The sequence below is a fragment of the Rhamphochromis longiceps genome, linkage group LG20 (assembly GCF_057381845.1).
Source record: "Rhamphochromis longiceps isolate RC_006_pf linkage group LG20, R_longiceps_female_GT1.1, whole genome shotgun sequence".
In the NCBI taxonomy this organism is placed as follows: domain Eukaryota; kingdom Metazoa; phylum Chordata; class Actinopteri; order Cichliformes; family Cichlidae; genus Rhamphochromis; species Rhamphochromis longiceps.
This window is the reverse complement of record NC_140576.1, coordinates 32,849,591-32,861,988: the sequence shown is the minus strand read 5'-3', so window position 1 is coordinate 32,861,988 and position 12,398 is coordinate 32,849,591. Positions and strand designations below refer to the sequence as shown.

General features: G+C 40.6%; 1 protein-coding gene across 2 annotated transcripts in view; it reads right to left on the bottom strand.

The window, feature by feature from the left end:
* Positions 1-12,398, bottom strand: part of LOC146645708 (uncharacterized) — a 50,734-nt gene that overhangs the window by 27,968 nt on the left and 10,368 nt on the right. For both annotated transcript variants that reach the window (XR_014909109.1, XM_085394260.1), the window contains exons 9-10: positions 8,086-8,197; positions 5,352-5,442 (exon numbers count right to left, since the gene is read on the bottom strand). Coding sequence is in view for 1 of the 2 variants with exons in the window: in XM_085394260.1 (XP_085250386.1) it covers positions 5,352-5,442; positions 8,086-8,197 (203 nt within the window). In the remaining variant the exon portion in view is untranslated. The remainder of the gene's footprint in view (positions 1-5,351; positions 5,443-8,085; positions 8,198-12,398) is intronic.

Here is a 12,398-nt window from a genome sequence, read left to right as displayed (position 1 = left end):
GCAGCTGTGGGTACATCTAAACAGTGGATAGAAGGTGTAAACTAACTGAATCCTAGAAAAGGTGTAAGGACTGTAAAAGATGTTGTGCTTCTTGGCTCTGTTGTTCTACCAGATGTTGGGTGTTGGAAAAAAGCAGTTTTGTTAAATGAAACTGCACAAGTTTCTAGGCACGTTTGTCATCATATCCAACACAGAAGCTTAACCGTCTAATGCCCTTTGTATCATATTTGATACATGAGTTTGTGAGACCTCTATCTCATCAACATGATCAATGCTTGCCATAATTTCAAAATGCTACGGACAAAACTCTTTTTTTAAATATATGATACAGAACATGATATAGCAAAAAAAAGGATTTTGTTGTAAGGGTTAATAAACATGTCAGTTCCAAAACATCTGAATTTTCTGGCTATTTTTTGATGGGTTGGGTCTTACCAGGTTAAGAGATGCTGAAGTCATGTGACCACAGTGTAGTTTGTTTATATTCTGTCACGGGCTGGATCTGTGACCCAGCATTTTATCTTCATTTTGGTATTTGTTGAGTTATATTATTATTATTATTAAACATGTATTTAGTTCTTGTTGTTGCTGTTATTAGTTTGGATTTTAGTCTTCTTGTATTTTGATATTACTTTATGTTAAGTTCATCTAGTTATTCCTAAAGCTCATAGTTGCTCAGTGTTTGTTTTGTTTACCTAGATCCTTTCGCGTCGTCACCCCTTATGTTCCAGTCCCCCTTGTTGGTTCATGTTGTCAAGTTAGTATTATGTCTCCGTCCTTCATGTTTCCTGTTTTATTTTGAAAGAGTCTGGTAATGTATTTAGTTTCACTTCCCGTCCCCTCATTAGGTTCATGTGTGTCAGCTGTTTCCCCTCATGTGTTTCCACTTCCCTAATCATCCACGTGGGTCTTTAGTCTCTCTGTTTCATTCAGTCTGTGTTGAATTGTCTGTTTCCTCCCACCACGTTACCTCAAGTTCCATGTATGTCATGGTTCTGCTCAGGTTGTGTTCATGTTTCATGTACTTGTTGTTCATAGTTTTTTCGCACATTCCTGGGTTGAATCATGTTCATGTGTATCACCATAGTTATCACAGTTCAGTCACGATTATCATAGTTTAATTTTCCCAGGATAGTTTTTAGGTTAGTTTACGCCCTGTTGCCTTTGCTTTATTTTGTATTCATGTTTTATCAGCCAAAAATAAATGGCTCGCCTTTTGTTTAAGTTTAGTGTGTCTTCTCATCTGTGTCCTCCACACACACCCCACACAGTCTGCCCCGCAAACCGTGACATACCCCTAATATTAATGTTTTAATGGTGTAGTGGTTAACGCATCAAGGGTTTGAGATTGGAAAGAGAAACAAGCTCAGCTTCATAAGCTGGCTTACTTCTTGTGCCAGTCCCAAAGCGGAATAAATGTGAAGATAGTATCAAGAAGGGTATAAACTCAAACTGCAGATCCATCCACTGTGGCAACAACTTAATAAATAAGGAAGCAACCAAAAGTACCTTATTTACATTTGATAAAGTTTCATCAAAAACAGTTTTTCTCCCACGGAACTTTTTATTTTGCCGTTAACACAAGAGCTCATTTGTTATTTATTAAAAAAAATAATCTAATTTATCATTTTATCAAGGTGATTCCAACTTCCAGGTTACTGTACAAAAATACGTCATCTCTGCGGCAGCCTATTTCTGCTGTTTAAAGCACCATTAGGAAATGTCAGTTAAGGGAAACGACAGAGGTCAATACATGTTTGGGAACAATGACTGCAAAGGAGCTGTGGAAGAGTCATGCTGGCACAATAGTGCTAATGCCCTCTTTTCACAGCGCAGCACTGATGAACAAACTGCTTGTGTATGAAAGAGTTTTCAGTGGGAAATCTTACACACACACTAATCACAAAAGTCAATGCCTGAAGAAAAAGTGATGTTATAATTGAGTTAGTTACTGGGGGGTTTGTATTGGGTTGCTTTTTTGTTTTTTGGGGGGATTGGCCACAATCGTTATGTTTGTAGAAAAATGAAACTAAACAGTTTCTGATGGGGAGAAATGTCAGCTGTTAAACACTGGGTAGAAAATTCTGCTTCAAGCAGCCTGTAGCACACGAAGTAATGCAGGGATAAAGAAAAGAATGGATTTCACTAAATACCAGTGCATTCTGAATGCAGTTGTCCTGCAGTCACTCAAGACACTGCATACTTCAAAATCCAACATACTGTTGAGCTATTCAAGAAAGGTAAGAGGAATTCCTAATTCAGTACAGAAGGACTGGCTTCAAAAGGTGCCTGTTTTATGCACCAAAATTACTGATCTGAAGTTTCTCAGATAAAATAACAGCAGTGCAAAGAGTATTCCATTTTAATGTCTGCTTGCTGCAGGGCTTGAGTTTTCTTTTCACTTCAGAAATCAACAAATTGAGCAAATTAGCTCAGGGGTTCCCAAACTGTTGCTTCCAGCTGTATCCAATAAGTAGTTTTATTGATACTCCGTAAACAGAGAATAATTAAACAGTTGCTTGAAGGTTCCAACATAATGTTCAGTTTCAAAATACAATAAAGCACCAGAAGACCACACATGTTGTAAAGTGTGTACAAGGTGTGGTGCAAAAGCATAAATACTGACTATCACATGTCTTGCATAGAAAACATATTCAAATTGTGTTAGGATGGCACGGTACTTTAGATTGGTTTGGCTCACAGAAAGAAGGTGCTGGGGCCTTTCTGTGTGGCGTTTGCATGTTCTCCCTGTGTCTGGGTGGGTTCTCTATGGGTACTCTGGCCTTAGGTTAGGTTCACCTGTGATTCTGAATTGGCTAAAGGTGTGAATGCAAGAGCGAATGGTAGCTTTTCTCTCTGTGTGAACCCTGCCACAGTCTTTTGGCCTATCCAGAGTGTACCCTGTGCCCCTGTGGGATAAGCTCCACCTTCCCCATGACTCTGTATTGGATAAGCGTAAGAGATTGGATGGATGGATCGATGGCTTTATGGGGTGGATGTCTGGAATGAATAAACCCCGCAGAACATTAGTTAATGGTATTTTAGTTTGAATACCTGTTAGTTGACAATAATAAATAAAACTGATTTTGTTGTTTATTTAGTAGAATCCAGCCTGTCTGCATGGAGGTTTGAGCCTTCAGAACCTTCAGAAGTACATGAGGCTTACGAAGGTGTTGCCACTCAACCCAGGCTTGCATACGAAATCCCATTTTAAAAAAAACACACTGTCAAATATTCCTGTGTGGCAGTGTGGGCTGCTCTGGCTGTTCATCTGCTAACCCTGCTGCAACCTCGAGCCACCATATCACTGCCAACCTTGCTGGAAAGTGATAACCAGATGATGCCTGCCATGACAGCCGTGGTGTGTGACTGAGAAGGCAGGTGACTCAACAAGTTCTCGTGAGCAAAGTGCTAAATGAGCATGCATTGGATGCTGCTTTAATCGTGAGATCTGAAATTTGCTATTTAAATTCTTGTAATTGTAATTCTGGTAGGGTAGAATTCGTGCAGTGGTTAGTTAACTGTTATGTTATGCAGGAATGTTCTGGTTTTCATCCTGCTGCCCTTTTTTGTTTACAGTTTGCACGTTCTTCCGCCCGCGTGGGCGCAGTATAAAGACATTCACCGGTTTTGCGGTGATTTTAAAATCGCTGTAGGTGTAAATCTGAGTGTGAATGGTTTTCTTTCTGTCTGATTTGGTCTGTGATGAACTGGTTACCCAGTAACCAGCTGGGATAGCCAACAGCCTCCTGTATCATTCTCTAAATCAGTGCTTTAGACTATCCTAGTTCAAACTGGGTTAAACAAAAGTCGTGTTTTTCTTTGCATTTCTTTGGGAAGTGAAAAGACAAACTGCAGTAAGTTTAAAAAAAAAACAGCATAACCAATCCTTCTTTTTGTAACTGTAGTATGGCTGGTATTCCTACACAGAATATAAAGAACAGAGTCATCAGGTGCTGCCTGTCACGGTTGACAAGAGCACTGCTAAGGTACAGGGTACCAAGAGCATGTCTCCCAGCATGGCGGGGTCACATTAAGGTAAAGTTCACAGGAAAGGGGAGAAGGCTCAGTGAGAAATGACACTCCCACCTTCAACTTTAATGCTCAATTTCAGTGTGCTCCACAGCATGTTTCTGTGTGTGTGTGCAATAGCATTCCCTACTTGGAGGGATTGCATGCACAGAAAAACACTACAGTTTTTTCAGTGATACTTCTGAACGTTGGTACTGATGTGGTCACTGATCAGGTACTTGCTTTACTATTTCCCAACCTTGTACTACTTGAGAAGTGGACAGGGTGGTAACAAAAAGTGGTGCTGGTACACCTAGCGAGTAAAGCATAAGGTATTGGTTAATTGGCATATTGGCTATTTTGTGATCTATTAGTATTAGCCACAAAGACTAATAAATTTTTAAAAGTAAAGTAAAGATGAGAGAAACATCCTTCAGATAGCAAATGTGAGAAAAATCTTTTTATGTCTCATTTGTTAATATATTGGAATATCCATTCATCCTCTTCTCCTTGTCAGGGTCGTAAGTAGGCTGGAGCATATTCCAGCTATCTTAGGGCGAGAGGCAGGGTACGCCCTGGACAGGTTGCCAGTCTTTCGCAGGGCTAACAGACATAGACAGAAAACCATTCTGGTAACCAGAGTTACCAGTTAACCTAACCCCACTAACTACATGTGTTTTGGATTGTTAGAGGAAACAAACACGAGCAGACCTGAACTCAGGACCTTCTTGCTGTGAGGCAATAGTGCTAACCATCATGCCACTATATTGGAATATCATGTTTCTAAATGACCAATTATTGGTTCCCAATTCCTAAAGTAATAAATTATAATTAGCTCAATGAAGTGGAAACTTGAAAAAAATAAACTGTTATAAACTATATTCTATTTTCAACTGTATTCCTGTTTTTGATGCAGTTGTTTGTTATCTATTTCCATTCCCTGTGAGTGGAAATTCAGTTTTAGCCATTTAACCAAAGGCAAAAGAAAATCAAGAAATCCGAAATGTGTGGTTGAAACGTTGCAGCATTAGAGCAGAAAACAGAGAAAGAAATGATCCACATGTGCGAGTGTGTGTGTGTGAGGATTTCTACAAAGCAATGAAACAGGCTGCGCCTCAAAAGCAGTTTGATGACTGCAGTCTCCCCTGCCACCGAGAATGAAGAAGGCCGTCAATGAAGCACAAGCCCGTGTTTCTCGTTTTATTGAACACTGATGTTTTAGGCCTGCATCTTATTGTAACCATTCCTATTGTTTTATGTTAGCGAGCTTCTATGTTATGAGCGTGTATACCTAATTTTTAATTGCATATGAAGATGATACATGTAACTAAAAATTGTACCTCCATCATGTACTGGTCCACAATATGCAGTTCAGCTACAGGTCCTTTGTAGGATTTGTACCTTTCCACATCTTCCATGGTGGGGACATACCTTAAACATAAAACAATAAATAAATAAGAAGAAAATGTTTGCTGTTCTTTTTACATACAGATGCTATTTACCTGTTAAAATAACCAATCAGATGGTTTCACAATGAACATTTCTTGCCAAACAACAGTTTTAAACATTTTTTGAGTATATCATTGTCCTGCTATTTCCCCCCTTTCTCCTCTGAGGCTTAGTTCTGAAAAGGTGATTTCATACTCTTTTGAGCTTTAATCAATCACTTGTCTGCTCTCTGTCTGTCCGGTCTAATCAAACCACACTCACATAGTCCTGACACTTCAGATTATCCGAGTCTTTTGAGTTTAATTTGTAATCAGTAATACCTAAATATATTCGTAAAACTCGATGCTTATTTAGTCATTAATATTCATCTGGTGGATAAATACGGAGCCCGTTTAGAGGGCTGTAATAGTCTGGGTCCTTCAATTTTATGTGAATTTGCCAATCAGTCTTTTCTTTCCTACTTGGTTGGAAAATAAGTTCCAGCTGATTTGGGAGACTTGCTTCAACATCCTGTAGAAATCTGCTGCTGCTGGAAAAACAACAGTGCCAACGTGATGTCTGATTTCTTTTTTGCCTCTGGGCTTATATGCCATATGTCATATGAGATGTCTATGTTCATTTCCCTTTTTTTTCATATTTGCCTGTATGTGTGTGTCATCTGGGACGGTTAGTCTTGTTAGGCTTTTATGCCTCTCAGTTTTAATCAATTTTACACATTTTTCTCACCTACATTCATATCACGTACATTCCTTTACAAAATTTGATGTTTGATTTGTTTGCTTTTTATGTGCCTTTTGTCTTTTAGTCATAATGTGTTCAGGGGCTGAAGATAAAAGATAAGCTATGTGGTTAAATCTGACAGGCAAGTGTAATTAATGAAGATTAAGTCAATTTATTTAGTAATTTGTCATTGTCCAAGGTCAATAAATGTTCAGAAATGGACTTTTCTGGCCACCGACAGCAATCAGCAATTATATATAAACTGAACAAAGGCAGATTTTTTTTCTAAGTTGATATGGTGCTGTCAACAAATACACCCTAATATCTTCCACACGTGGAGCTACAATATGTCCACCTGATGCATATATAGTTCCCAGTGCAAGCATTAGGTAAGAGTGGTGACAGTACATCACACAAATAACAGAGTTTATAGTTTTCTAATTAAAAATGAAAAAAAAAAATCATAGAACATGGAAAAAAAAACAACTTAAAATCAAGAATGAAGAAAACCTTGGCAACAATCAAAAGCAGAAATTTTCATTCCAGAACTGATATCTTTTTCTGTGCCACGGTGAATATTTTATTGCCAAGGGGGAAAAGCGCCCATCCTCAAACAGTATGCTGTATGTGGAGCTATGAATTTATTTTCTACTGGTTAACAACACTGTGTCAGCTGTACATATTTACAGTCTTTTGTTTTTATTTTGATAGAGATATTTGTTAGTATGGCCCGTGTGTGAAATTTAGAGCGACATTTGACTAAGAATAGTAGTACTGTATGAACCTGAGAATTATTTCAACTTATTAATCTTTAAAAAAGAGTAAAGAGTTGAATATGACGTGTCGCCATGTCAAAAAGGTAAAAACACATCAAGTGCAGCTATCTCTAATATCAGTCGTTGTTTAAGCATCAGAAAAAGACGCATACATTTAGACCTTTAGACTGACTTTAAAATTTTATGTTACATTTCCTTTTTTTGTCATATGTACTTCTCCCTTTTGATCTTTGTTCAGGTATGTCATCACATGTTTTCTTGCTTGGCCCCATGAAGCGATGCCATTAGACTGACTTCTAGTAGCCAAGGGAAAGGCGAGTGATTAAAAGCCAAGTAACGCTGATGGTCCTCGTGAGCTTCTATAAAGCAGCGAGACGTTGATGGGAAGAGCCATTTATTCCCTTGCACTGAATTTGAACCTCTCTCTCGTCTTAAACTGGGCTTCCTACTTCTGTCATTCCTGTGAGTTGTGACCTCAAACCATAGACATTCGCCTTTTCACGAGTCAGCCTATGTGCCACCGGAGTAGCACCGGTCATCAATATTGCAGCACCTGTTGGGAGTGGTTCTTTCAAGATTGTATTCCTCAGGACGACGCCACCACGCATTAAAATATAAATTATGTTTTCACAGAATATATAAAACCGTCCCCACAGTACATTAGATCAGTTTTGCCTTCCAGGAGGTCAGCACACAGAGTCACTAAGTAAACTGCAGGTAAGAATCAGGAAGCATTTTACCCACTTGCTGTGTTTTATTCCTGAGGGCATGTCAATAGTTTCCATCTCTGCAAATAACCCGAGATAAAACTTTTATTAGTGAGCTGCTCTAGTAAAAGGTTCTGGCATCTGCTCTTTAGTATTAAAACACAGTGAATACTGCTGTGTTTCTTCCTCACATGAATTGGCAGCGGTTTCCCCTGTTTCACATTGTCCTGGCAGTAACATGGACCCACATCCCCGTTGATAATTTGTTTAGCATCTAGTTTCCAAAGGCTTTACCTCTGCCAATGAAAACACACATCAACCGCCCACGGACTTGGGCACAAAAAGATGTTCACCTCTCAGCTTCAGTTGTGACACTATAAGGAGTGAATACAAATCAGCGTTTTTTTGGCACCAAGTCATACCTCCTCAGAGAGGTGATGTGCTCATCAGACAGGCCTCCATCTTTCTCATTAATGATGAACAGTTTGTCCTTCAGCTCTCCCGGTTGCACCGGAAAACTTTTGAGAAAAATGTCTAGGAGAACAATAGATTAGAAAAAGTCAACACTCAGTGGTACATGAAAGCTTTTCTCTTGACAGATAGTCCTCTTATCCTGCGATGAAATGACTCAAAAAGCATTCTGAAGACAAAGGGTCCTTTGCTTAATTACTTTCTTCCAAATGCCTAAGGGAAATGAACAAATTTGCATTCTATCAAGTCAAAGCTGATGTGATTTTTTTTTTTTATAGGAAATGCCTCTGCATAATTCAGTAGCTGTGAGAAGACTTCATTATGAGCATCAGCGTTTAGACATGTATGTAATATGAACAGTGAATTCTATAAAATACACTCACTTAAGCCAGTCTGACACACGGGCTCTGATTTGGCAATTTTAATTTAATATGTTATGAGGCTAAGTAACAGAAATCCTCGACTCTGAATGCTGATCATGTTGTTTAAGACATGTTGACTGAATAGTTTGATCGTCTGTTCACACATTTGCTCTCAACGGTAGAAAAGATCGGGTGGACTGTCCCGGGCTCTGTGGGGCCGGGCGGTGCTGCTGCACTGGGCCCCGGTCTGGATGGGCCTGGGCCCCCTTTCCCTGGCGGGTCGCAGAGAATGGGGGTGCCTACTGGGGTCAGTTTGGTAAAGTAAATCCGTTGGGCATCTTTCTTTGCCTTTAGACAATAATTCTGATGGCAAAAGAGCCAAACGGGACAGGCAAAAAAAAAAAAAAAAAGATCGATACCACTCTCATGTTTGGCTGCTGGTATATGAAACTGCAACAGCAGTTTATCTTTAGAATAATGACTTGTTCTAAAATGTGCACACACGTCTACCTCTAACATTCACTTAATAGTGGATTGTATTTTGTTCTTTTAATATGTCTATCCATCTATCTTCTTCCGCTTATCTGGGGCCGGTTCGTGGGGGCAGCAGCCTAAACAGAGAAGCCCAGACCTTCCTCTCCCCAGCCACCTCATCCAGCTTGTCCAGGGGAACACCAAGGCGTTCCCAGGCCAGCCGAGAGATATAATCTCTCCAGCATGTCCTGGGTCTGCCCCAGGGCCTCCTTCTGATGGGACATGCCCGGAACACCTCATCCAGGAGGCACCCAAGAGGCATCCTTGTCAGATGCACGAACCCCCTCAACTGGCTCCTTTTGATGTGAAGGAGCAGCATATCTCTAAGGGAGACGCCAACCACCCTTTGGAGGAAGCTCATTTCCGCCACTTGTATCTGCGATCTTGTTGTTTCGGTCGCTACCCACAGCTCGTGACCATAGGTCCCTCACCTAGGGACGTAGATTGACCAGTAAATTGAGAGCTTTGCTTTTACACTCAGCTCTCTCTTCACCACAACACACCGGTACAGCGTCCGCATCACTGTGGCCGCTGCACCAATCCGTCTGTCGATCTCCCTCTCCCTTCTTCTGTCACTAATGAACACGACCCCGAGATACTTAAACTCTTCCAATCAGGGCAAGAACTCGTCCCTGACCCGGAGTGGGCACTCCACTCTTTTCTGGCTGAGGACCATTGCCTCAGATTTGGAGGCGCTGATTCTCATTCCCACAGCTTCACTCAGCTGTGAACCGTTTCAAGGCGAGCTGGAGGCCCTCACCCAATGAAGCTAACAAAACCACATCATTCATGAAAAGCAGAAATGAGATTCTGAGACCATCCAAGTGAAAGTCTTCCACCACTTGGCTACACCTAGAAATTCTGTCCATAAAATTAGGAACAGAATCGGTGACAAAGGGCAGCCCTGGCGGAGCCCATGACCCACCAGGAACGAGTCCGACTTATTGCCGGCTATGCGGACCAAGCTCTTGCAACGGTTGTATAAGGATTTAATGGCCCGTAGCAATGGGCCAGACACCCCATACTCCCGGAGCACCCCCCACAGGACCCCCCGAGGGACATGGTCGAATGCCCTCTCCAAGTCCACAAAACAATGTTTAAAAAATAACAAATTAAAGCAATAATTGAAAAGTTGAAAAGCCTCCCTTGTTATGCTTGTAGAGAGCTAGGCTAGCTCTTCAACTGCCTCCAGCATGTAGCCAGTCGTAGGATAAGCTAGACCGCTGCTTGCAGGCATACGATGTAACTAGTGTCAATCTTATGTAACTCTAAACAACTGTCCATAAAAAGGGTGACTTTCAACATTTGCAGTCCGAAGTAGTAGTTGAACTGCTGAATCCAAACCATCAAACTGATTAAAAATGGGCTCATCATGTTAAATGAGGAGCACTGAGGTACAAAGCTGTAATCATCACGTCTCTAAATCCTTGACATTAAAGACTTGAGACAGTAATTCCCTTACCAGGACCAACAGAGGACGAATCATAACATCAAACATCCAAAACAATTTTGAAGAACTACTAGTCTCCTCGTGAGTAAGGGTTAGGCTGTCTCATCTAGCCTGAAACACACACACACACACACAAGTGCAAATTAAGCCCTTTGTTGGCTGGCACTCAGACAAACTGGGCAATGCCCTGGCAAATTAGAGTATGGAGATGGAGAGTGTTTCCCATCGGGTGCATGAAGCCACAGGTGTACTTTTAATTAGGAGTGCGACATTTTCAGTCATTAAATAGGCAGCATGCAGTGGGGCTCTCAAGGTAAATAACCATATGAGTCGGACACACAATCTAAACAGAACTGCACTTTGATCATACAAATCCGCAATGGATCTCATCTAATTATGGAACTGTATAGCTCTATCACATTAATTCAGTACAATTTTGAGGTACTTTGAGTATCTCCATTTAGTGCTACTTTCTGCTTCTACGCCATTTCATATGGCACTTTTTACTCCTCTTCTGTTATCTGACCAGGTATCTGGTAGCTTTATTGTTTATAGTTAATATTATTTTTTAACAAATATTCACTTGAAGCAAAATGTGCGCATAACAAAGCAGTTTCACATTATTTTCACCATTCAGCCAACAATCCCTCAAGTCAATGGATTCAGTTCAGTTCAGCTTTATTTATATAGTACCAAATCACAACAATAGTCACCTCAAGGGGGTTTATAGTGTAAGGAAAATAACCTGCTATAATACAGTGGCAACTCCTTGTGAACAAGAGATAGTGGGAAGGAAGAACTCCTTCTTAACAGGAAGGAGGTGGTCACTTGCCGCAAGACACACAGACACACTGTGGAAGAGAGCCATTTACTAACAGCTAACAATTGAATGCAGAGTGGTACACAAACACATTGCAGCAAGAATAAGGGAGGACTCTGAGTCACCTGATCTAGACCTGAAAGCTTTAAGGCTAGAGAGGGTGTCTGTCTCCCAAAACCAAACTGGGAGCTGGTTCCACAGAGCAGAGGCCTGAAAGCTGAAGGCTCCTGATTCAGCCCAAATCAGTGCTTAGACTAGGAGCAACTGGGCAACACACTACAAAGAGTACTGATACATTTACCTAAGGAAAGCTGTGGGTCCATCTTTCACATCAAAAACAACACTTGACCTGGGAATAAACCATTCTGTATGATAACATTCAGAATCTTTTATAATTTATTTAAACATTGTGCTGGCATCCAGAGAGGAGTCACGGCTATTAGCGTTTAGAAATTCCTAACACATATTCACAGACAAACCTTGCATCAGCGTCCTTCATGTGCTCTAAAGATAGTTTTCAAAAGAATGCAAAAAAAATCAATATGAGCTGCAATCTTGCTGTGAAGGGTCTACTGAATTTCTGTAGAGTACTTAAATGCAGTGCACAAGTACACAGATCAATGCAGCATTGTTCTATGCACACTTGATGCAGCTGATGTTCCGGCTTGCCCATAAGGATCATGCTGATTACCATATTAAACCCCTCAAAAACACAAAACAATAGTAACACAACTGCTCAAGCTGTCTAGTTCCATCTGCCTCAGTGCGTAACTGCACTGTTTTTAAAGACACTGTGGATACAGTAAGGGAGCCAATGTATGTCTGATGCTAATTATCACTTCTGGGTTTGTTAATTAATTATTGATCACATATCTGTGATGTTATTATATTGAGGTGGAGTCTCACTGTCTACTGAGGTGAGGTGTTCCTGGCTTTGTAAAAAGAAAGTGAGACTTTGCATGCACACTGGCTCCCAGTTTAATGGGATCAGATGAATAAATAGTGTGGCGAAAAATGAGATATGAGACGAATAAACAGCATGAATTTAGGCAGGTGATAAGCATGCAAACAAGAGCGGGAGGGGCATGTCGCTTATGT